This window comes from Rhipicephalus microplus, chromosome 7 (assembly GCF_043290135.1).
Source record: "Rhipicephalus microplus isolate Deutch F79 chromosome 7, USDA_Rmic, whole genome shotgun sequence".
Taxonomy (NCBI): domain Eukaryota; kingdom Metazoa; phylum Arthropoda; class Arachnida; order Ixodida; family Ixodidae; genus Rhipicephalus; species Rhipicephalus microplus.
The window spans coordinates 59567960-59591758 of record NC_134706.1 but is presented as its reverse complement, the minus strand read 5'-3'; the positions used below and the strand labels follow the sequence as shown (position 1 = coordinate 59591758).

The window sequence follows — 23799 nt, the reverse complement described above, 5'->3', positions numbered from 1 at the left end:
ACTTTACAAATAGACGCTAATCTTCGTGAAACTTCAATAGTGGTTGCAGTGCTGCCTGCCCAATTTTAAAAATATTACATATGTACTCCTTTGTTACAGCCATTATGCCGGGTTAATATTAAAGAACACTGTTTATGTGTCTGGCAATATCCTGTTTCACATTTTTCAGCAGTCGCTCGCTACAGGAATGTTGCCTTCTGACTGGAAGATAGCGAAGGTAGTGCCAGTTCATAAAAGTGGTAGTAAAAGTTCACCTGGAAATTATCGCCCCATTTCCTCGACGTGCATATGTTGCAAGATGCTCGAGCATATCATAGCTTCTAACATTTATGCGCATCTAGAATCTAACAATTTCTTTTTCTTAAACCAGCACGGCTTCCGAAAAGGTCGTTGTTGCGAGACTCAACTCTTTGAGTTCACCATCGACCTACATTCTAACATGAACAGTAATCTACAGACAGATTGTTTATTTCTTGATTTTGCAAAGGCATTCGATCGTGTTGCTCATTGTCGCTTGATAATAAAACTGTCATCACTTAAACCTGATTCACTCACGGTAACATGGCTGAGAAACTTCCTAACTAACCGCCAATAATTCACTATCGCCAACAATCACTCTTCATCACTCTGTTACGTTTCCTCTGGTGTACCACAGGGCAGTGTTCTTGGTCCCTTACTTTTTTCTCATCTACATTAACGACCTGCCTGACAACTTATCCTCATGTATGCGTAAATTTGCCGATGACAGCATTATGTATCGTCCCATCCGCCACAATAGCGATCATTTAACTCTTCAAAAAGACCTCGAGCATATAATTGAGTGGTGCAAAGCATGGCAGATGTCACTTAATGTTTCTAAATGCAAACTAATTGCCTTTAGTCGCAAACGTGATAACTTTATTAGCCAATCCATAATTGATAATAGCATTGTAGAACGCACTGATTATTACAAATACCTAGGCATAAACTTAACTTCTACACTTTCGTGCTCCAGACATATCACTTCTATCTGTGCCAACACATCAAAATCAGTAGGTTTTCTGTGCCGAAATTTATACAGTGCTCCCTCCGATGTGCGCAAACTGGCTTATCTTGCTCTAATCCGTCCTCAACTGGAGTTCGCATCCTTCATTTGGTCACCATATCAACAATACCTCATAGATAAGTTAGAATGTATACAGAACAGAGCTAGTCGATTCATAGCGCGTAATCACAGCTGCCCGTCCAGCATAACACAGTTTAAACATAGCCTTGCACTCGAGCCACTGAAAATTCGCTGCGACATCTCACTTTTATCACTATTTCACAAACTCATCCACACCAGCATGATGCCATCTGTTCACCTTAATCTAGCACATCGAACTTCGATCAGACTACATAACACCTTTAGCTTATCACGCATGTACGGCAATACTAACGCTTTCAACCAGTCGGCTCTTCCACGAGCTATTCATTTGTGGAATGATTTGCCAGATGATCTTGCGTCAGAACAAGACCACACAAAGTTCTATCATACTCTTAAAAAATACTTATGCACCAAAGACTGCTCTATCGCATCTTCGTAATCATCAGTGTTTATAGGAGTGTTGCCGATGTTTTTGTACTATTGCTAGGTTGTAGTTACTGTCATATTAGTTTTTTTGTATTTCTCCTTCACATACTGTAACTCACTTTCATAGTATGTATTTTGCTACATGTTCATAAGTTGAACTGCATTTTCTATTGTATTCATTATTTGCATATGTGTAGATATTATGTATATCTATTTTTCTAACATATTATCTGTACCGCCCCCCTCACACAATGCCCCTCGAGGGCTCTTTAAGACACTGTAAATAATAATAATAATAATAATAATAATAATAATAAGTGCACAGTAAAAGTTTTTGCACCCAAAAGGGTGTAAAAATGGTGCTTTTACGAGAAAGCACCCTTTGCAACACCCTTTAACACCCATAAATGGTCGATTGAAAGAAAAGCGCCCCTTTCTTTGGCTGCTTGCCTCAATAGCACCCTAAAATAGGCTCTAAGGGTGCTTTTGTGCCTGAGAAGGGTGTAGGTGCCGATTCATCAGATGGAATATGCAGCATAAGAAGAACACATAATTATAATATTTGGGATTTTACGTCTCAAAAAGCTCGATATGATTATGAGGGTCGTCGTAGTGGAAAGCTGCAGAGATATTCACCATTTGGTGTTCTTTATTGAGCGCTCATATCGCACTGTGCAAAGGCTTCTTCTACCTTTTCGCCTCCGCCTTAATTCGACTGCCACGGCCGGCATCGAATTCGCGACCTTCGGATTGGCGGCCGAGCAGCGCAGCTACTGCACGAATATGTGGACCTTGCTTTAAATGACAGCCTAATTGACTTAGAATGCGTGAAGGTGCTCTCCGAATACAGCAGAATGTCAGCAGAAGCAAATCGCCTTTCATCTATAATGGCAATTAACTCAATACATGTTACGGAAGCTTTCCCTAGCGTTGGTTATGAGCTGCATGTTTGCTATGGATTATATACACACAAATAATGTTCGCCCGAGTATGGGTGTGTGTGCGTGTAAGCGCGATTGTGTGTACACCCGTGCATGTGTGCGTGCGCGTGTATGTGCGAGTCCGTGCTTGTGTTTAGCGTGCCTGTGCACATGTGTACGCCCATGCATGCGTGCGTTTACGGTCGCGTGTGTGTGTGGCCGTATGTGTTTATACGTGTATGTGTGTGTGCCTGTGAATAAGTATGCGTGTGTATCAGCCCGTGCGCCCTCGAATTTCGTGTGTGTGGTGGGGGAGGCACTGCTTCTTATTGTTTAAGGTCCCACACCTGTTCAGACTGGGAGTCTATATGGGAGGTGGCTTAAGGAATGGCGGTTGTCAACGCACTGTACATGGACTATTCAGTACATGAAAAACAGCTGCACATTTTCGTACCTGATCGTTGCTTACGAACTTGCTGTGGTAGCTGATTAGGTCCGCTGAGTTGCTTCTACGCTCGAAAACGTGGGTTATGACCAATTCCCACGGAAAGCTGTCAGTGCACTTATGCACAACCATCGTTTATATTAACAACGTTTAACAAGAACGTGCCCTGCCTTTGCTACAGGTGCTTAGCTAGCTCATTGGGTAACAATATAGAATTATGTGCTGATCAAGTGGTCAGCAAAAAGTTTGTTATAACAACCTCGACACGTTTCGTGGTGCGTGACAAGCCTTCTAAACATCCGCGACTGTGGATTAATTTGTTCCAGCTTCGACTACGCATTCAGTGTTAGCGGCACCATACACGGAAGTGCCAGACACAGACAATGCAAAAAGAAATTCCTCTGGAAAAAGGTGTAGCGATGCTCTCCCGCTAATGCCACCGAGGACAAAATAATTATTGTTTCTGGCCATTCCATGGTGCACTTTGTTTTCCGCAAGTTTTGCTTCACTATTTCTCGCCCACTGCAATCGCATTCCGTCAAAATACTCCAGGAACCCGAGGCTGGTAAATAACCTGCGTCGCTGTGCGACTGGCTGAAAGGAGAGTTGCCATTTACAAAGAGTCATTCCGCGACGAACGGCCGTCCGCCGTATGCGCCATAGCGTTTGCTCTTGGGCGCCGTCCTGGCAGCTTTCCCGCTCCTCCCCCCCCCCGCTCGCCCCGGTAAGCGTTGCTCCCACAACGGCGGCGTAGATAAGCGAATAGTTGCGTCACCGAACACCTGCGTCGACAGCTGCAACGCCGCCGCCAGTGCCTCCTCCTTCTCTCTCTCAACGTCGCTCTCTCTGTCTCATCGCGTTTCAAATGCGTTGCGTTGGTCTGGGGTCTTGACGCTGTGTGTGTTCTAGCGAACAGGCGCATATTCAATGGTGGTCACGCATGACACCGTGTTCGAAGTGACGCTCAGATTAAGGAATATTCATGGAGTGGCGGACACGGACAACGTGGGCCTGTTAAGGGTGAGTGTACTGTTTTTGTAAATAGTAATCATACAGCGCTAGCTGGGCGCCTGCAGCAGCTCTGCCGAAGTAGGCTGCCAGCCATTTACAACAGCATGCGTTCGCGGGCCTGTTGCAGATGCCCGATTAAACGTGTGACTTAACGAGTTCACACTGCTTTGCGCGATGTTGTGTAAGTGCCTGCATCACTCATACAGTGAGTGATGTGATCACTTAACAAGGGCGGGATTAGTTGCTGATCGCACATTGTCTCTACACTGCACAAAGTGATTGATATTGTTTTAAGATGTGCTTTGGGCTACATCGTAATAACATTTCTATTAATACTCAAATGTGCAACGTGCTTCTTAGGTGTAACCGCAAAAAAAGAAAGAAAAAGCAAAAAGTATGTACTGTGACGCACTGTACGAAATGGCTTTTTTTGCTTAAAGACGGTATAGTTAGAGGTGCTGATATGCCGCGATGCTCCCAGCACGTGCGCCTCGGTCCTTTAAGCTATTTAGGACAAGTGCCACCAGCAACAGGGCGATGGAGGCGGAAGTGTTGCAGGCCCGTGTGCTCAGATTTGGGCGCACGTTAAAGAACCCCAGGCGGTCGAAATTTCTGGAGCCCTCCACTACGGCGTCTCTCATAATCATATGGTGGTTTTGGGACGTTAAACCCCACAAATCAATCAATCAACCAGCAACAGGGAAAGATCTAGCAGACTTCCAAAGGCGCGTTGTTGTGGCCATCGCCGTGGGTTGTTTTCCCTCGTTTCTGTTTGCTGTTTTCGTGCTTCGCTTTCATCTGCGATAATGTTCGGCGTTATAACAGAATCGAGAGAGTATACGAGACTGTTGGAGCTATGTGCGGTAGCTCCAGCATAAGCCATGGCTGCTGCAACGTAGTCGGCGTCCGCGCGCGTTGGTGTCGTTCGAGCGCTCTTACTTGCGTGATTGTGAGTATTTAGGCACGGGTTACGTTTGTAAATCCCGTAGTCAATAATCGCTAATAGCGTGCCCCTGATTGCCATCAGAGGATGGGCTTGGTTGTCGAAGTATGCCAGACGCTTTTTCTGAAAGCAAGCTTTGAATTTTTAAAAAAAAGAAGTACTTTCATACGTGCAAGGCAGTGCCTATTGCAGGCCCGCAACTCTTTAAAAACTCTACGAGCTATCACATATTTTATTAAATTACAATGAATTAAGATGATTGAATTATAGATGACGAATTTCTGTCCTAGATTAGGTGCACAAAACACATGTTCGCAGCCCTACGTCTAGAAAGCAGGCAAATAGGAAGCACAGCGTCAAATTTGGATTAGATTCCATTGACGGAGCGTCTTGTGAGGGTAGAAAAAACAAGAATATTGTTCATTTTTGATGCCCTTATATAGGCAGCCAGAATTGCACTGATTGGTGACTTGTAACATTTCCTCAGATTGTTAGAGGCGTGATTAAAATCAGTAAATCTTTTACTTTTTTTTTGCAGACCTCTTCGCTAGTGCCACGCCCAAGATCATTTGTTCTCATGTAAAAGAGAAAGCAGAGATGTCTTCACTGTTTGTACATGAAAAGGTAAGTTTCTTGTGCATTTTGATTAATGTACATGTTCTGAACGTTGTACTTTAGGAATTGTTTTTCACACTGGCTCACTACCCTAGAAGGAATTTGATTCTTAGGTGAGTTCAGGCTTTCGTAATTGCCATTTTTGAGCTGTAGTCTTACACTTCACCTCATTTCGGGAATTCGCTGTATGCTGGAAAACTCTTATTTTTATCATACGAAATTATTGGAATGTATGGGTTGTATGCTTCGAGTTCAGTGTAATGTCAATTACACGCCATTTTGAAGGATACACACTACACATTCATTATATATGGTGCTACCAGAACAGCACAAACATCCTTTTACGAGAAGTCATATTTGCTCTTATTACAGGATGAGAGGGTGCCGTTGACGTCCTGCGTAGTATACCCCCCGGCCCCAGCCTAGAGCAAGCCTACTTCCTGAACCTCCACATGGATAACCGAAAAATCTTCCGCGTCGGTAATGACGAAGAAGGAGTGACAGCACTGATGAGTTGATTTTTTTTTTATTTTCAACATTGTCGACGGCCGCAAGGCCTTTAACATCCACCGTGATTGAGCGGCTTTTTCTCGGCGTGAGTTTGGAGTTTATCAAAGAAGTTGTTCAGGCAGTATGACGCTGAAAATTTTAGTGTCACAATGCCTGAACAATGCCTGAATGCAATGCCACAATGCCTGAATTAACACCCCTAGGGTGTCGTCCACGGGACAAGCTCATTTACACCCAGAAGGGTGTAAATGAGCTTGTCCCGTGGAGGACACCCTAAGGGTGTCAATTCAGCACCTTCCAAAAAGGGTGCTTTTTCATGCACCCTTAGAATAGGGTGTACATGTAAAAAAACTGTAGGGTGTTACAAAAACACCCTTAAGGAAGGGTGCCTTCGATGTCCATCACTTTTTTAGCACCCTCTGAGGAGGGTGCGAGAAGGGTGCACAAGGGTGATGAGTGCCCATGGCAGGGGTGCCAGTATTCTTTTAGACTGCACTAATAGATATCAGCATGCACTGAATGCACACTACTTGAAGAAAGTGGTCCTGATTATCAATGGTGCCCCACCTGTCGAGCTCCATTCATTGCGTCTGGACAGAAATATTAACGCGTACTATCGTGTATGAACTTGTGCTGGATCTATATATACTTCACAGTATATGCATAATGCGCGTTACAGAAAATGAAGGCTTGCTGCGCTTGCATATTGCGTTTATTTAATAGGCAAATAAAACAAACTTTTCTTCTGCCACACAACTTTTCACCAGATAGGTGTTCACATATACGTACACTACACATGCAACACCTCAAATGTTTATATTTATTCAGTTTCACTTCATTGACAATTATTTGCAACATACAATTACACTGGTTTCAGTTTAGTATACTGCTTCAAGTACATAGAGACTACAAATGAAATATACGCTAATATATCCCTATAATTCTTTCAAGTATCTACAATTCCATTGGTTTCCAGTTTAATATTCCTTCATGTACACAATCGGTTAATAGGAATGAAATACAGGCAAATATATACTTATGATTCTTTCAAATATATACAATCACCATGATTTCACGATATACGCCTTCATGTACACAATCGTTCCCAAGAAGTGATGCACACAAAAATATACATGGATAGTGTTTTCAAATGTATACAATCACAGTGGATTAAGCTTTGTATTTCTGGATGTATAACAATTGGTTATGAGAAATGATGTACATGCAAACATATACGGGTTTTCGCACATATAACTTCAGCGAATACTTAAGAAACCAATGCAATGATTAGAAACACAATAAGCTAAAAACGAACACAAAACTGAGTCAGGACACACAAAAAACAAAACAGGTAATGCATAATTATGGCTAATGACACTGCTTGGTCACATTATGCCAAATGTCCCAGCCTGGAATATTTAGGAGAGGAAAAATATTTGGTCCCTTGGCTGCCTTCTGAACTTCCTGGAATGCCGTCTAGGTGTTGTATGTGAAAAGTTCTATTTTAAAAGCACCGCTCCTTCTTTCCATAGGAAACTCGGTCTACGTGTTACGTAAGAAGAGCTTAATTTGGGAGAGTTGGTTCATCGTTGTTGTGTGCTAGTCACAGCGTGACAACTTTAGGAAGAGACAGAAAGGACAGGAAAGAGCACCGACTGTGAACTGAATTTAATGAATGTGCTACAAGCGCTTTTATACGGAGTACAAGAACCGTGTTCATGCGCGACGACACGTGTGAGCACTACAAAATAATCTTAACTGTGAAAAGAACACTCCCTCTCGGAAAGGATAAGTGAACGTGTAGTGATGCACTGATCATTGGTTTACCTGATAAAAAAATACTTCTACAAACGTTAAATTGGCATTAAGTAAACCTATTCTCGTGACGAATGGGGCAAGATTGACTATTCCTGTTGCTGTTTAGTACACACACTATTGAAAGCTTGAAAGGGGTGGAAAACAACACGCTAATATCATATCTACTGGCTATTTTTTTAATTGTGAGATAGTTGATGTGGTATAACTTGCAACGGTTCTGGTCATTGTTTTTGTTGGTCCTGTCTTCTTTAACTTTACTTTCTGCAGGAGGGTTTTGCAAACGGGTGTGATGATTCTGTTGGGATACCCAGCATCTTTTAGTCTTTTAATCTGGTATTTAAGCCTGACCTCACCCTTGTGCTAACATGACTTCTGAAGGGTGGCTTGAGTACATGTGGTATCAATTCCTCTTTCTACTAATTTTGAATGCCCACTATAAAAAGGCAGAACATTCTTAGCACTCCTGGGCAGATAGCACCAGCCAATACACCAACAGCATCATCACACTGTTTGCGAAACCCTCCTGCAGAAAGTAAAGTTAAAGGAAACAGGACCAAAAGAAAAAGAGAATGACCAATCACCTTTGCATGTCACATGGTACTACGTACATAAGGTGTCTCACAATTTTAGGAAAAGAGCCAGCAGATATGACATTGTTGTTTTCCACCCCTTGACAGCTTTCAAAAGTGCATGTACTTACAGCAACAGGAATAGTCAATCTTGCACCATTCGTTACTAGAATAGGTTTACTGAATGCCAATCTGATGTGTATAAGATACCGCTAACATGTGGAAAAGTAAACATAGGACAAACTGGGCAATGCTTGAATGATCAAGCAAGACAGCATGCTTTAAATGTTAAGAAGGGCTATAGTAGTCTCATGGCCGGACACCGTAAAGAATGTAGGTGTAGTCCTAGGTTTCATAAAACACGGTTTTTCAAAAAAAAGCAAGCAGAGAAATGAGAGATTTTAGAACTCTTTATCAGGAAGGCCAAGGATCAATGCATCAGTACACCTTCACTTATCTTTTCCGAAAAAGAGTATGCTCTTCTCGGTTAAAATTATTTTGTGATGGTCACATATGTGTTGTTGCAGATGAGCCGTGGTCTTGTGCTCAGTAAAAAAACGCTCGTAGCACCTTCAATAAAATTCAGTTGACAGTGCTCTGTCCTGTCCTTTTTGCGATCAGATTTTTATTACAGAAAGAATTTCATTTTCTTACAATTTAGGTATAATGATGAGTTTTCATTGTATCACAACATGGAGCAAATTGCATCTCAATACGGAGAAAAATCACAATTTTGTGAAATTCGTGATATTTTCTCGTATATTTCAGCAGCTTTAGAGGTCTAAAGATATTTTTTCCTCAAAATATACCTTCTGTGGAGTAAGTGTTCACTGCTCACATATTCATACAAAGTGCGATATTGCAATACAAAATGCAAACATAACACATTTAGGCTTTATTCTTGGAAGCGAATGTGGCAAAAAAATTGCACTAATAGTATTGAGCTTCAAATACCTTACAGAAGCACATTTACTTAACAGGTAGACCGAATTCGCTTTAGAAAAAATAAGTGGTAGTTTTAAAACGAAATTTTCCACAAACAGCACACAGACGGCATTATGCCAGGAAGTTATAAGCCAGCCACATGAACAAAACTTTTTTTCTCGCTAAAATATTCTAGCAGTTCACTGTTTTCAACGCAGTAAGTCAGCACATTTTTTTTTTCAAATACAATTCAGATGGTCGCCAAAGTGGCTGAGACGTTTGGCATGGAATGGTCCAGCTATATTTAAGCGAAATAACTTACACAAATAACAATATTTGTTCATCTACCATGACCACACTAGAAAAAGTTGTTTAGGCATTGTGACACTAAATTTTTCAGCGTCGTACTGCCTGAACAACTTCTTTGATAAACTCCAAACTCACGCCGAGAAAAAGCCGCTCAATCACGGTGGTTGTTAAAGGCCTTGCGGCCGTAGACAATGTTGAAAATAAAAAAAAATCAACTCATCAGTGCTGTCATTCCTTCTTCGTCATTACTGACACGGAAGATTTTTCGGTTATCCATGTGGAGGTTCAGGAAGTAGGCCTGCTCTAGGCTGGGGCCGGGGTAGACTACGGAGGACGTCAGCGGCACCCTCTCATCCTGTAATAAGAGCAAGTATGACTTCTCATAAAAGGATGTTCGTGCTGTTCTGCAGCACCATATATAAAGAATGTGTAGTGTGTATCCTTCGAAATGGCGTTTAATTGACATTACACTGAACTCGAATCATACAACCCATACATTCCAATAATTTCGTATGATAAAGATAAGAGTTTCCCAGCATACAGCAAATTCCCGAAATGAGGTGAAGTGTAAGACTACAGCTCAAAAATGACACCTACGAAAGCTTGAACTCACCTAAGAATCAAATTCCTTCTTGGGTAGTGAGACAGTGTGAAAAACAATTCTTAAAGTACAACGTTCAGAACATGTAGCATTAATCAAAACGCGCAAGAAACTTACCTCTTCGTGTACAAACAGTGAAGACATGTCTGCTTTCTCTCTTACATGAGAACACATGATCTTAGGCGTGGCACTAGCGAAGAGGTCTGCAAAAAAAAGTAAAAGATTTATTGACTTTAATCACGCCTCTAACAATCTGAGGAATTGTTACAAGTCACCAATCAGTGCAATTCTGACTGCCTCTATAAGGGCATCAAAAATGAACAATTTTCTCGTTCTTTCTACCCTCACAAGACGCTCCGTCAATGGAATCTAATCCAAATTTGACGCTGTGCTTCCTATTTGCCTGCTTTCTAGACGTAGGGCTGCGAACATGTGTTTTGTGCACCTTATCTAGCACAGAAATTCGTCATCTATAATTCAATCATCGTAATTCATTGTAATTTGATAAAAGATGTGATAGCTCGTCCAGTTTTTAAAGAGTTGCGGGCCTGCAATAGGTACTGCCTAGCACGTATGAAAGTGTTTCTTTAAAATTCTTTTTCAAAGCTTGCTTTCAGAAAAAGCATCTGGCATACTTCGACAACCAAGCCCATCCTCTGATGGCAATCAGGGGCACGCTATTAGCGATTATTGACCACGGGATTTACAAACGTAACCCGTGCCTAAATACTCAGTTAAACACAATCAAGCTAGTAGGAGCGCTCGAACGACACCAACGCGCGCGGACGCCGTCTACGTTGCAGCAGCCTTGGCTTATGCTAGAGCTACCGCACAAAGCTCCCACAGTCACGTATATTCTCTCGATTCGGTTATAACGCCGATCGTTATCGCAGATGAAGGCAAAGCACGAAAACAGCAAACAGAAACGAGGGAAAACAACGCACGGCGATGGCCACAACAACGCGCCTTTGGAAGTCTGCTAGATCTTTCCCTGTTGCTGGTGACACTTGTCCTAAATAGCTTAAAAGACCGAAGCGCACGTGCTGGGAGCATCGCAGCAGCAAAAAAAAAAAAAAAAAAAGCCATTTCGTACAGTGCGCCTGTGTACAAAATTTTTTCTTTTTCTTTCTTTTTTTACGCTTACACCTACAGAAGAACGTTGCACATTTGAGTATTAATAGAAATGTTATTACGATTTAGCCCAAAGCACACCTTAAAACAATATTAATCACTTTGTGCAGTGTAGAGACAATGTGCGATCAGCAACTAATCCCGCCCTTGTTAAGTGATCACATCACTCACTGTATCAGTGATGCAGGCACTTACACAACATCGCGCATAGCAGTGTGAACTCGTTAAGTCACACGTTTAATCGGGCATCTGCAACAGGCCCGCGAACGCATGCTGTTGTAAAAGGCTGGCAGCCTACTTCGGCAGAGCTGCTGCAGGCGCCCAGCTAGCGCTGTATGATTACTACCTACGAAAACAGTACACTCACCGTTAACAGGCCCACGTTGTCCGTGTCCGCCACTCCATGAATATTCCTTAATCCGAGCGTCACTTCGAACACGGTGTCATGCGTGACCACCATTGAATATGCGCCTGTAACACATACAGCGACCAAGACCCTAGACCAACGCAACGCATTTGAAAGACGATGTCTCGTCTTTCAAGAGCAACGTTGAGAGAGCAACGAGAGAGCAACGTTGAGAGAGAGAAGGAGGAGGCACTGGCGGCGGTGTCGCAGCTGTCGACACAGGTGTTCGGTGACGCAACTATTCGCTTATCTGCGCCGCCGTTGTGGGAGCAACGCTGGCCGGGGTTAGCGCGGGGGGGGGGGGGGGGGGAGGAGGAGGAGCGGAAAACTCGCCACGGAGCCTACATACGCCGCGCCGCGCCTTCGTCGTTTAGGGCGGGGCCACTCTTTGACACAGCTCGTGCCGCCTCCCGCCGTCGGGCAGCGTTGCCAGCACACGTTGCCATAGTAACGGGGCAGACGCGGCGCCATCTTGTGCTCAGTCGGTTCACTGCCGCCGTGTGCGCGTGTCTGCGTGCGTGCCGCCTGTAACTCGCCGTGACTTTTGTTGACCACGGGAAGCTTTTCGTAACCATGCCAGCTCGGTGAACGTGTTGGGAGTTGTATGAGCACCGAAAATGCCCGGCTGTTGCGTTCCGCAATGTACGAACCATTGCACAAAAGGCGTACGGATGTTCCGCTTCCCGGCCAGCCCGAACCGAAGAAAGCGCTGGCTCGTACAAGTGAAAAGGGACCGCTGGGAGCCCACTGCTGATTCTCGTGTTTGCGCTGTGAGTATTGCACCTCGCTTCATGTTTTTCCGCACGCCTACTTGCAGCTATATTCTAATATGTAAGTGCTATGCACCTGCAACGCTTTCAGCGAGCGTCGTCGTGTCCTCAACCTCTCCTCCGTCGCCGCAGCGCCGTTGCGCGTCGGTAGCGGAGGCCATGGCCTGTTTTGATGGCTTCCAGCGACGGCTGTGCGTAGCCGAGCGGCAATTTAGCGTGCGAATGCAGCGTGCGCGCAAGTGGATGCTTTGCGTGGTTCGATTATGCCGGATTATGCATGCATGGAACGTGAATGTTCAAAACTAAGCCTGGTTATAAAACATCCCCAAAAGGCCCGGACCGTTCACGCTTGCTAAAAAAAAACACGCTATTCTCGTCACTGCGACAAAAATTGGTCGAGACCAAGCGACAAAAGCGGTCACTAAGTGACTGCCAAATCTTCGAACAAATCTTCAGACTTCGGCAATCGATTTTGAAGCTGCTGTGGGCTGGATATTCATCGGGTCGCCGAAAAAATTGGCTGGCGATCTCCCCCTCTACCGTAGACTCTCCTCGTAGGTGTTGTGAAATCCCCCCTACCGCAGACGGGCAATTGTTCCCTGCGTTGCTTCTGCTGATATTCCGCGCGGGGGTGGAATATATGATTGATTCTTTCTTGCAACACTGCCAAACTGCGTACAAGGGGTCACTAAAGTCTGCAAAGATTTCTGTGGCGAGCCGCCCCATAAAAATTCCCATACTGCAATTAGAGGGCATAATCAATTTCCATTCCAAAAGATAAAAAACGCGCGAAAGCGAGCATTCTGCCTCGCTAGCGAGTAATTCAAATGCATTATGTGGTTTTAAAATATTGTTAAGATTGACTTTTTTTATTCTAGGCACATTTTGAAGATTCAAGTTTTGAGCAGCACCGACAAGATGGACTGAAAAAGCTGACGCCGGATGCTGTCCCAACTCTCTTTCCTTATCGTGGTAAGAACATATCTGAACTCGTTATATCAAGCCGTAATATGGACACAAATTTAATTTTGTTTTGAATTTGTGAATCTTGTTTGGGTCATTCAGAGAAAAGACAAACTCATCTAAATGCATTGCCTCAATTGCACTGTGGCGTTTCGCTCTTATTTTTTACTCGGAACATCTATAAGGAACAGTAATATGCTTTGTGTGGTGCAGACCATGCAAGAAAGTGCGTGATAACATTTTGCTTGTAATGTTTAGTCTACAAAGCGAAAATGAGTATTGGAACTGTTTGCTGAGTGAGATTGCATAGGCAAGCATGTTATTGTAGTAATGTTCGTATGTTTAATTTTTTCCAGCTGCTCCAAAACACCGGAAGTCCCCGAAGAAGCGCACTTCTGCCATGAAACCTGCGAATTCTTCTAACACCAAACGTGTTTGCCCATCTGGAGACATTCCACAGCTGCCTATGGATCCTTGCGACATACCGAGTTTTCAGAACGGTGTTCAGTTGAGTGCTCATGTTTCAGCAGCCGTTTTACAGCCAGATGCTCTTCCTCAACACTGCTGAGTTCGCGAGAGGTGATCCTCCAGAAGCCCACTTGCTGTCACGTTGGCCCACCAACAAGGCAGCAAGCATCAGTACCAGTGATCCTGAGTCCAGGCTTGCTCACGCATTGGGAGCCGTCTCATTTCCTCTATCGCCTAAAAATAATCTGGAAAGTGATGCAGACAGTGCTGCTGAGTGTAGGTGCGAGTGTACATCAGTGTGTGTGCCCCTGTCATTTGTTCCTCCAGCCAATGACGCAGACAGCGCTGGTGAGTTTCGGTGTCATCATGAGACAGTAGCCGCCTCTCCACCACACCTGTCTGCCAATAATCTAGCAAGCGACACAAACGCTACTCCAGGTGCATCCGTAGCCATTCTGAAACAGCTCCCTCCCAACACCGTAGCAAATGATGCAGGTCTCACTCCTGCACAAGAGCAGTCAACCATGCCAGCTGCATTTATGTTTGGAGGCAGTACAACTCCCACATTGTCGATGTTGCATCGGGAAAATTCCGAGCTCCGGAAAAAAAAACGCCGACTTAAGCAGGAGGTTTAAAAACTTGGTAAAACTGCATGAGCAGACGAGATCAAAAGTACGTAGTCTAAACAAGAAGCTAAGGTTAGTTCAGCAAGAACTGAACGCATTAATATCATCGACATTTCTTGCTGCAGATCAAAAGAAGGCTCTAACAACAAAAGGCAGGGTTCGCAAGTGGTCAGTTCAGACTATACGCGTAGCCCTCCAAATAAAGCACACATGTGGTTCAACAGGCTACGAATTGCTCAGGTCTCTGTCGTACCCACTGCCATCTAACCGGACATTGATTCGAAGAATGCAAAACATTCGCTTTCTGCCTGGTGTACTTACTGAAGTGCTGGGTGTTCTGAAGCGCAAGGCAGAAACAATAGAGGACATTGAGAAGGATTGCGTCCTCTTCATGGATGAGATGGAAATTAGTCAAGGGTTTGAACATGACCGCTCTCTGGATTGCCTTTTTGGGGGTACGACACTTCCAGAGTCAACTGAAAACGTTGCAAACCATGCTCTCGTGTTTATGATTGGAGGTCTAAACACGAGGTGGAAACAGGTCATCGCTTACCACTTCACTGGTCATTCTACTGACGGAAGCCTTTTAAACGAGCTTATATTTCATTTAATTGCGCTTTGTCTTGAGGTGTTCTTGAGAGTTCTTGTTGTAACAAGTGACATGGGAAGTGCCAACAGGAAAGTGTGGCAGCTGCTGGAGTTTTCAAGCCACAGGCACTCGGAAACTGTCTGCTCTATACCACATCCTCACTTGGATGGTAGGGAGCTGTATTTCATGGCTGATCCTGCTCACATTTTGAAAAAACATACGTGGGCAGCTTCTCCACTCAAGAAGTTTTACCCTGGGGAAGGAGACGACAGAGGAGCCTTGCATCCCAAGAAAAACTGTTAGCCTTGAACGTGTTGAGGCTGTTCTCGAATATGATAAAAAATGACCTCAAAATCGCTAACAAGCTGTTGGACATTCATGTCAGCGATGGTCATTTTGCAAAAATGAAAGTAAACATCGCCGTGCAGTTGTTCCGTGAGGCACCTCCTGCCATTCGCTACCTAATCAAGCTCAAAGTCTTGAAGGCGGAAGCTGAAGCAACTGCCTGGTTTTTTGACCTTGTCACTAAGTGGTACACTTTGATGTCATCACGACACCCCATCGTTGCTTTAAGTCATTTTGACCGCGCAAAGCACCAGGAAGCAGTTGGGACATTGCAGCTGGCATGTGCTACGTTCACTCGGATGAACATGGGAGCAACTGCACACTGGAAGCCATCGCAGGCCGGTCTTTTGGTGTCGACGACTGTTGTGCTGCGCCTGTCAGAGGAGCTCCTGGCGAGGCGTCAGTACTTGTACGTCCTCACTTCTAGGCTGATACAAGATTGCCTAGAAAACATTTTTTCAGTTGTGAGATTGAAGAAGCCAGTTCCAAGTGCGTATGATGTTAAATGTGCACTGAAGGCCATTTGTGTCAGCCAGTTTGTACACACCCCTAAGACTTCGAGCTACAACATTGACGACAGCAGTCGTCTAGCTGACTTGCTTGACCCAAGCTTAAAAAAGCTAGAGGAAGACCCCATTCAGCAGGCTGAGGAGTTAGAGAACTTGTTTGTGATTGGCCTGACGGAAGCAGAGTGCGACATCGTAGCGTACATTGGTTGTTTCCTTCTTAGGTCTGTCTTATCTGTCTTAAAGTTTATCGACAACTGCAAAAGCTGTAAAACAGTACTGACTGACAGTGCTCCTGGGAAATACAGCAGCCTCATCCAGTTGAAGGAATACGTAAAAAATGCGGGAAATCTCATCCAGCCAAGCATGTCTGTAATGACAATTTTGATGGATTGTGAAGAAAACTTCAAAACTTTTGCTTAAATGGGTGTAGTCATGAAGGTGAAAAAACCATTTTCAAGCATTCTAAGTGCCCTGCAGAAGTCTGTAATTATGCACTTGGGATTTTGCAGTTTGAACAAGCCTACTGTAGAGAAGCTGCTTCTCGAAAAATATGTCCGAAAAAGACTAAAGATTTACCTCAGGCAGCAGCATAAACACAGAGTAAATGGGGCAGCAAGCAAAACCTGTGCTGCGGCAAACTTGGAGTAATCCAGCAGCCAGGTAGAACCGTAGAGCGTACGCAGCTGCGATTATTTTTTTTATACGAGGACACTTGAACGACTTGGGTGGTACGTTCTATCATAATTTAGGACTGCCTTTGTTAAGGACTCTATGCAACTTCATTGCCGTACAATGATGATAAAGGAAAATTGATGCTTATTTGTATAATTTACATTATAGTGTGTTCAAAATAGCGGTAAAATGTCTCAGTACCAGCCCGAGAAAAGCATTCAAAACCAGGAACACTGGTGTGCCTTCATTCACATTGCACCTTTCTATTGAGACGTTGCTCTCCGTTGTGCCAGTTGCTCACGACGTGTTTTTATTCTCGACTAATGTCATGTAATTTTCAGTGGGGTAATTTAAGTTAACCCAGTGGGGCTTGGGGGATTTTCTTATCGATTTATTTCCCCAATATTTTGGTTCATGTATGTATCTGTGCTCAAAGTACTACTTCTGGAGTAGTTGTGTAAAGTGCTTTCTTCTCACTGTCATCAGTGTAGCAAGCCGTATTCTTCTCTACTTGCTTTCTCTTTCATTAGTTATCTCTGCGTTGGTCTCATCAGCATTTTCCACCTGTGTAGCCCATCTGGGCTTTAATCTTGCTCGGTGCCTGTGTGTTCAGTTTTTTTTCAACAGCTCCATTGGAAAAAAGTCACAAATGAGTGATATCACTTTTACATGCATTAGCCTGCTACATAAAGTGCTTCTTAAAATTCGATGCCTTTATTAGCTCGGACACATTTACTTTGTGTGTTTGTTGTATTTCCCATGTACGCCTGTTGTTCAAGAAGGGGGCATCTGCATGTCATGCAAGCAGTGCAATAAGATAATTTTACGTGAATTTTGTCTTGCTTTATGCGTGTATTAAAAGTATGCTACAAGGCATGATGACTTGGATGTTCAGCCATAGATGTAATATTTTGTGTTGCCACCTCAACAGTATTTTTGTTAGTGTGTGTAAGCATGTTAAATTACACATTGGGCACGTGCCCAGTACGAGCAGAACGATTCAAGCATAGGCTGGGGAGGTTTTATGGGCAACAGTGGTTTAGTCTGTGAGGGCCATTTTTCTTGTATCAGAAACTTTACTACCACAGCGATATTTTCTATGCTAAAGCATTTGCGGGGTAACCTAATAACATGTAGTGCCTTGTATCTGCACAATAATGCGTAATTGAATAATAGTGCATAATAAATAAAAGGGTAATAGTGCCAAAACAATTAAAATGATATGAAAGGCAAAAAACAAAACTGAAAATGAAATTAACGTTTCTCTAATCGGGCGTCATCATGCAATTACCTAAACACAGAACCTTTCCGGGTCAAGAACGCCGGCGAAGCAAGGCGACATAAAATCCCCGGCCATTTCCGCGCTTCTACGTGCTTCTACGTGCAGCTAGTGCCTCCAAAGGAGGCACTGTCAAGCTTTTACCAAGGACGTGAATGCCGCTTTAAACGAATAATCCTGCGATCTCAACTGTTCCTAGAAGCAGGAAGTTTTTGGAAAGCTTCTTGGCGATAACCGCTAATCATGTACGATCGTTTCGAAGCAGGTCGTTCTAGAGATAGTCTGTTCCGCGCCTACGGAGGCGCGGCGCATGCCGGCTCCCTGGGTCGGGCGGGCACTAGGGGACCAATATGGCGGCCCGTCAAGTTTGGCGGCCGCCGCAGCCACCGTTAGGCAACCTTGGACTCTGCTGTCGCCACCCTAAACGACGAAGGCGCGGCGTATGTAGGCTCCCTAAACCCGCCAAGACGGCGCCGAAAGGCAAACGCTATGGCACATACGGCGGACGGCCGTTCGACGTGGAATGACTCCTTGTAAATGGCAACTCTCCTTCCATCCAGTCGCACAGCGACGCAGGTTATTTACCAGCCTCGGGTTCTCTGAGTAGTTTGACGGAATGCGATTGCAGTGGGCGAAAAATAGTGAAGCAAAACTTGCGGAAAACAAAGTGAACCATGGAATGGCCAGAAAGAGAGAGAAACAACTTTTATTGAAACGGCAAGTGTTAGAGGAGTTGACTCCCCTCCCTTAGATGGCAGCTAGGAGTCCTTGGGCCCTAGCGGCATCTTCGGCTTGCCTGATGACCTGTAGTTGGTCCTCGATGCTTGAGCTTAGCAGCGCGGTCTCCCACTGCTCCGTATTCATGTATGTGTTTGGCCCCTTCACGATGTTGGGGCAAGCCCAGATAATGTGTTCCAGAAACAATAATTATTTCGTCCTCGGTGGCATTAGCGGAAGAGCATCGCTACACCTTTTTCTAGAGGAATTTCTTTTCGCATTGTCTGTGTCTGGCAATTCCGCGTATAGTGGCGCAAACACTGAATGCGTAGTCGAAGCTGGAACAAATTAATCCACAGTCGCGGATGTTTAGAAGGCTAGTCACGCACCACGAAACGTGCCGAGGTTGTTATAACAAACTTTTTGCTGACCACATGATCAGCACATAATTCTATATGGTTGCCCAATGAGCTAGCTAAGCACCTGTAGCAAAGGCAGGGCACGTTCTTGTTAAACGTTGTTAATATAAACGATGGTTGTGCATAAGTGCAGTGACAGCTTTCCGTGTGAATTGGTCATAACCTACGTTTTCGAGCGTAGAAGCGCCTCAGCGGACCTAATCAGCTACCACAGCAAGTTCGTAAGCAATGATGAGGTACAAAAATGTGCAGCTGTTTTCCATGTACTGAATAGTCCGTGTACAGTGCGTTGACCACCGCCATTTCTTAAGCCACCTCCCATATAGACTCCCAGTCTGAACAGGTGTGGGACTTTAAACACTAAGAAGCAGTGCCCCCCCCCCCCCCGCACACACACAAGAAATTTGAGGGCGCACGGGCTGATACACACGCATACTTATTCACAGGCGCACACACATACACGTATACACACATATGGAACACACACACGCGACCGTAAACGCACGCATGCATGGGCGTACACATGTGCACAGGCACGCTTAACACAAGCACGGACTCGCACATACACGCGCGCGCACACATGCACGGGTGTACACACAATCGCGCTTACACGCGAACACATGCGCAGGCTCACGCACACACACCCATACTCGGGCGAACATTATGTTCCTGTATATAATCCACAGCAAACATGTAGCTTATAACCAACGCTAAGGTGAGCTTTCGTAACGTGGATTGCAGTTAATTGCCATTATAGATGAAACGCGATTGGCTTCTGCTGGCATTCTGCTGTATTCGGAGAGCACCTTCACACATTCTAAGTCTAGGCCGTCATTTAACGCAAGGTCCACATATTCGCGCAGTAGCTACGCTGCTCGGCCGCCAATCCGAAGGTCGCGGGTTCGATGCCGGCCATGGCAGTCGAATTCAGATGGAGGCGAAAAGGTAGAAGCCTGTGCACTGTGCGATATCAGCGCCCATTAAAGAACACCAAATGGTCAAAATCTCTGGAGCTTTCCACTACGACGACCCTCATAATCATATCGAGGTTTTTGAGACGTAAAATCCCAAATATTATAATTATGTGTTCTTCTTAAGCTCCATATCCCATCTGATGAATCGTCACCTACACCCTTCTCAGGCCCAAAAGCACCCTTAGAGCCTATTTTAGGGTGCTATCGAGGCAAGCACCCAAACAAATGCGTGCTTTTTTTTCAATCGACCATTTATGCGTGTTAAAGGGCGTTGAAAGGGTGCTTTCTCCTAAAAAGCACCCTTTTTACACCCTTTTGGGTGTAAAATTTTTTACTTTGTACAAACAAACACGTATTCATGTCCGCTTATTTGGTCGAAATTCCTATACGGAATAGACCCACGCTATCCGCGCTGTGGTCATCCGAGGTGCACCCTCCAGCACATGCTGTGGCAATGTCACGACTTGCATGGGGGCTCAGGGTCTCCCTCCACTGAGGAAGATTGGCTCCACCTTATCACCACCTCCGCAAAGGACCAGCAGCTAAAGGCTGTCCAGAAAGCCCGCGAAGTCACCGAGAGCTTTAACCTCCCTGTGCCAACGTGGGTGGGGCCCCCAGATGGTACCCCCTCATGGGGGCATTCTCGTCTTCTCAGGACCAAATAAAGTTCCTGAACTGACTGACTGACTTACTTACTGACCAGCTGGCAGTGATCTTAGAAAACGAAAAGATGACCTCCGATATAGTGAGCGCTTGGTGCGTACGTGCCATCTCGGAGTCCTTAATTTGTAGAATGCGAGGCGATGGGTAGGTGCAACCATCGTAGTCTCTTCGCAAAGCGCACGAAACACCCGCTTTTTCGTGCATAGCGTTGATATAGCGGAGCCTAATAAACACTACGTTGCTTAGAGTAACTTATATACTGGAAGCCTTCTATAGTAAAAAGAAAGACGCCGAAGATATTGACGTGTTGTAGTTGTTCCTCAGATACGCGCAATATTTCCTTTATTCGACGGATGTGATCAGATTTTAGCAGTTTGCGGTGACCCATATACAAGTCGACAGACGCAAAGGCTCGATTTTTGGTGTCGAAGTATCCCATGAAAGACTATCGTCTTTAAAGAGTGACTTGCCACAGCGTCTAACAAAGCACACGCAGGCAGTGTATGCTAGCAAGTTTCTTGCTTGAAGAACCGGTATGGCTTGCGACCAGTACTGGCGACCGGTACTGGCTTGCACCAGTACTCCCATCGGTACTAGCTTGCAGGTTCTACAAACTAGTACCAGTGGGAGATTTTTCCAGTGTCTTGCTGAACAATAAATAATTCGTAGCGTGCTTTTTAACGAAAAAATCAGAGCATATTTACGGAATGAATGATGATGAGAGCGGTGAAGCGTCCGTCAATCTGTGTGTGCGTTCGTCCGTCCGTACGTGCACCCGTTCGTGCAACCGTTCGTGCGTCCGTTCGTGCGTCTGTTCATGCGTTTGTCCGTCCGTGTAAATGCCTGTTCGTCTGCTTCTCTGCCTGTTCGTCCGTTTGTCAGTCCATCCATATGGTGGACATTTCAAGTACCACCATCTCGCTTATTTTTATCATATATTCGTCATATACAAGTACCGCTATTCAGCGGACAATCCAATAACCTAACGAGAGTATATTTACCACATTTCTGCTGTCAGCGCTTAGTTAGCACCGAGAGTGTGATAATGACGCCGTGCTACATTTTTTGTAACATGTGGACATGCGGATATGTGCCCGAGGATGGGTATGTGCCACTTGGTGGCTACCTATTACTACTACAACTGCATACATCAAAAATGTATAGACCCGCGCCTTAAGAAACTTCGACCATAGAAATTTACACTATCTTCGCGAAGGAAACAATGGGTTGATGCGGAGTACCGGGGGAATTTCCAACACAACGTTCAAGCGATACGCGTTAACGAACCAGGTAACAACGTAATAACACGCATGGTTCACTGCAAAGGTAACGCAGAAAACCGGTAAACATGGTGAAGTCACCATTTAAAATCATCTCGATGCTCCGCATCACCCGATAGTTCTCTTTAGAGGGATAGTGTAATTTTGTCAGTCTCTTCAGGCTCAGAATATAGATGTCATTTCCCACTTGAGAAAATAGTTATTCCGTGTGATCCTGATGAATCATTATTGAAGCAGCATTAGCTTGAGGAAGTTGCACAGCAAACTTACTGTAATTTTACGAGAAAAAGAAGAGGCTCCTTTATATTATTCAGCATGTGCTGTTCCTTGGTCATTAGTTACTTTTATTGCGGGCTTCCTTCTTCGCTATTCGTTATTCGTTTGGTTCTTGAATAAGCATGTGGTGCTATCTTTTCTGTAGGATATATTTTTGTTTTCTTAGAAGCTTGCTCAATTTGCACAGGTGTTGTCTCGTAGCTGCGGCAGTGTTTACGCTAGTGCATGCTCCCACTAAAGGTGCAGCAGTGCTCTTCGTTTTTAGAGTGCTCACTAGATGACACGCCGACGTTCAGGCGATGCTCGCTGCACTCTCGGCGCGTTATCTAGTTTGATAGGAGACCGCTAGGTGGCCGCGCCTATATATAGCCCTCAATCTCGGTGCGTTTCCTTTTTTTAGCAGGACATCACTCAGTGCGTGTCAATACTGCTACCCACTATAAACATCGCAGAAGCCAAGGTGGTGGCGCGGAGGGTTCGTAATGTGGCTGCAGCACGGACTCACTGTCAGGACCCTTCTCAATCTTTCCACTACATACTATATTTAAGTATCCTCTGGCTTTGTTCTTTACGAATCACAAAGTCGTTAAAATAAAAGAAAAATGTTCCTGCGAGCTTATGTGATCCGCAAGTAAGCTCGAGAACAAAATGTATATGCTGCATGTGTATTTAAACATTTATATATAGTACACTGATATGTCAATAATAAACTTGTGTATATAACTTGTAAGTACATTCACTCCACAACCGCTCTCCTGTCACGTCTTTATCTGATAATGATAGAGCATATAACACAATATTCACAGTTTAGCGGAATTAATCTCTTGAACAAGCTCTTTCAACATCATGCATTTCGTGAATATGCGAAATTTTTTCGCAATAAAACTCAGTTGTAAGAGCTTGCTGGTCATCCCCAGCAAATGCATGCTGCGTCTACTTATTCCGTGGAACAGCTTACCTATCTCAATCTTTCTATTTGTTTCTATATTTTTCTTAATTTTCATTGCACTCTCTGCTTTTGGGTCGCTTCAGGCATTTTACTTCTTGTTGCTATTTCCTTCCTTGAGTTCATGTCTTTTTTAACACGATAGCGTTTTATGCCAGTGTCCACTACGGCTCCCTTGATGTACTTTTGTGACGGATATGATATTGTAAAATACATGCTAACAAACTTCAAACAAAAAAAAAACTAGAAGGAATGGTTCTATTGCCAGGCGTCGAAACAACGGCTTATTTGTCCTCAGCGCACTAGATCGCGTGGCATACATGGTCAAGATTACTAAGTGGAAGCTACTTCTATACACGATAAATTGTTTCGCAGCCCTCAGAGCTCCGAGAACTCAGCGCACTTTTGTCGTCAATAGCGAGATTGCGCGAAGGTCTCGCGTTGGGTAGCGTTGGACGTGCTAGATTGTTGCCTCTAGCATTTCAATAAGCGGCGCCTCCACGCACGGTGGTCTCTCTTGCGCACGCTTATTAAACTTGTCACTTGGAA

At 44.5% G+C, this 23799-nt stretch overlaps 1 protein-coding gene across 1 annotated transcript; it reads left to right on the top strand.

Moving 5' to 3' along the window:
* The first annotated feature begins 12236 nt into the window (after positions 1-12236).
* LOC142767480 (peroxynitrite isomerase THAP4-like) lies at positions 12237-14055 on the top strand. The gene is made up of 3 exons (XM_075869211.1): positions 12237-12524; positions 13403-13496; positions 13844-14055. The coding sequence occupies exons 1-3, from the start codon at positions 12372-12374 to the stop codon at positions 14053-14055; spliced, it is 459 nt and encodes a 152-aa protein (XP_075725326.1). The 5' UTR covers positions 12237-12371.
* Positions 14056-23799: the final 9744 nt, after the last annotated feature.

Excerpts from the sequence above, each read along its gene's own strand:
- LOC142767480 (XM_075869211.1), top strand. The coding sequence starts at position 12,372 with ATGCCCGGCTGTTGCGTTCCGCAATGTACGAACCATTGCACAAAAGGC. Across the intron at positions 12,525-13,402 it reads CTGATTCTCGTGTTTGCGCT|GCACATTTTGAAGATTCAAG; the intron begins GTGAGTATTGCA and ends TTTTTATTCTAG. Across the intron at positions 13,497-13,843 it reads AACTCTCTTTCCTTATCGTG|CTGCTCCAAAACACCGGAAG; the intron begins GTAAGAACATAT and ends AATTTTTTCCAG.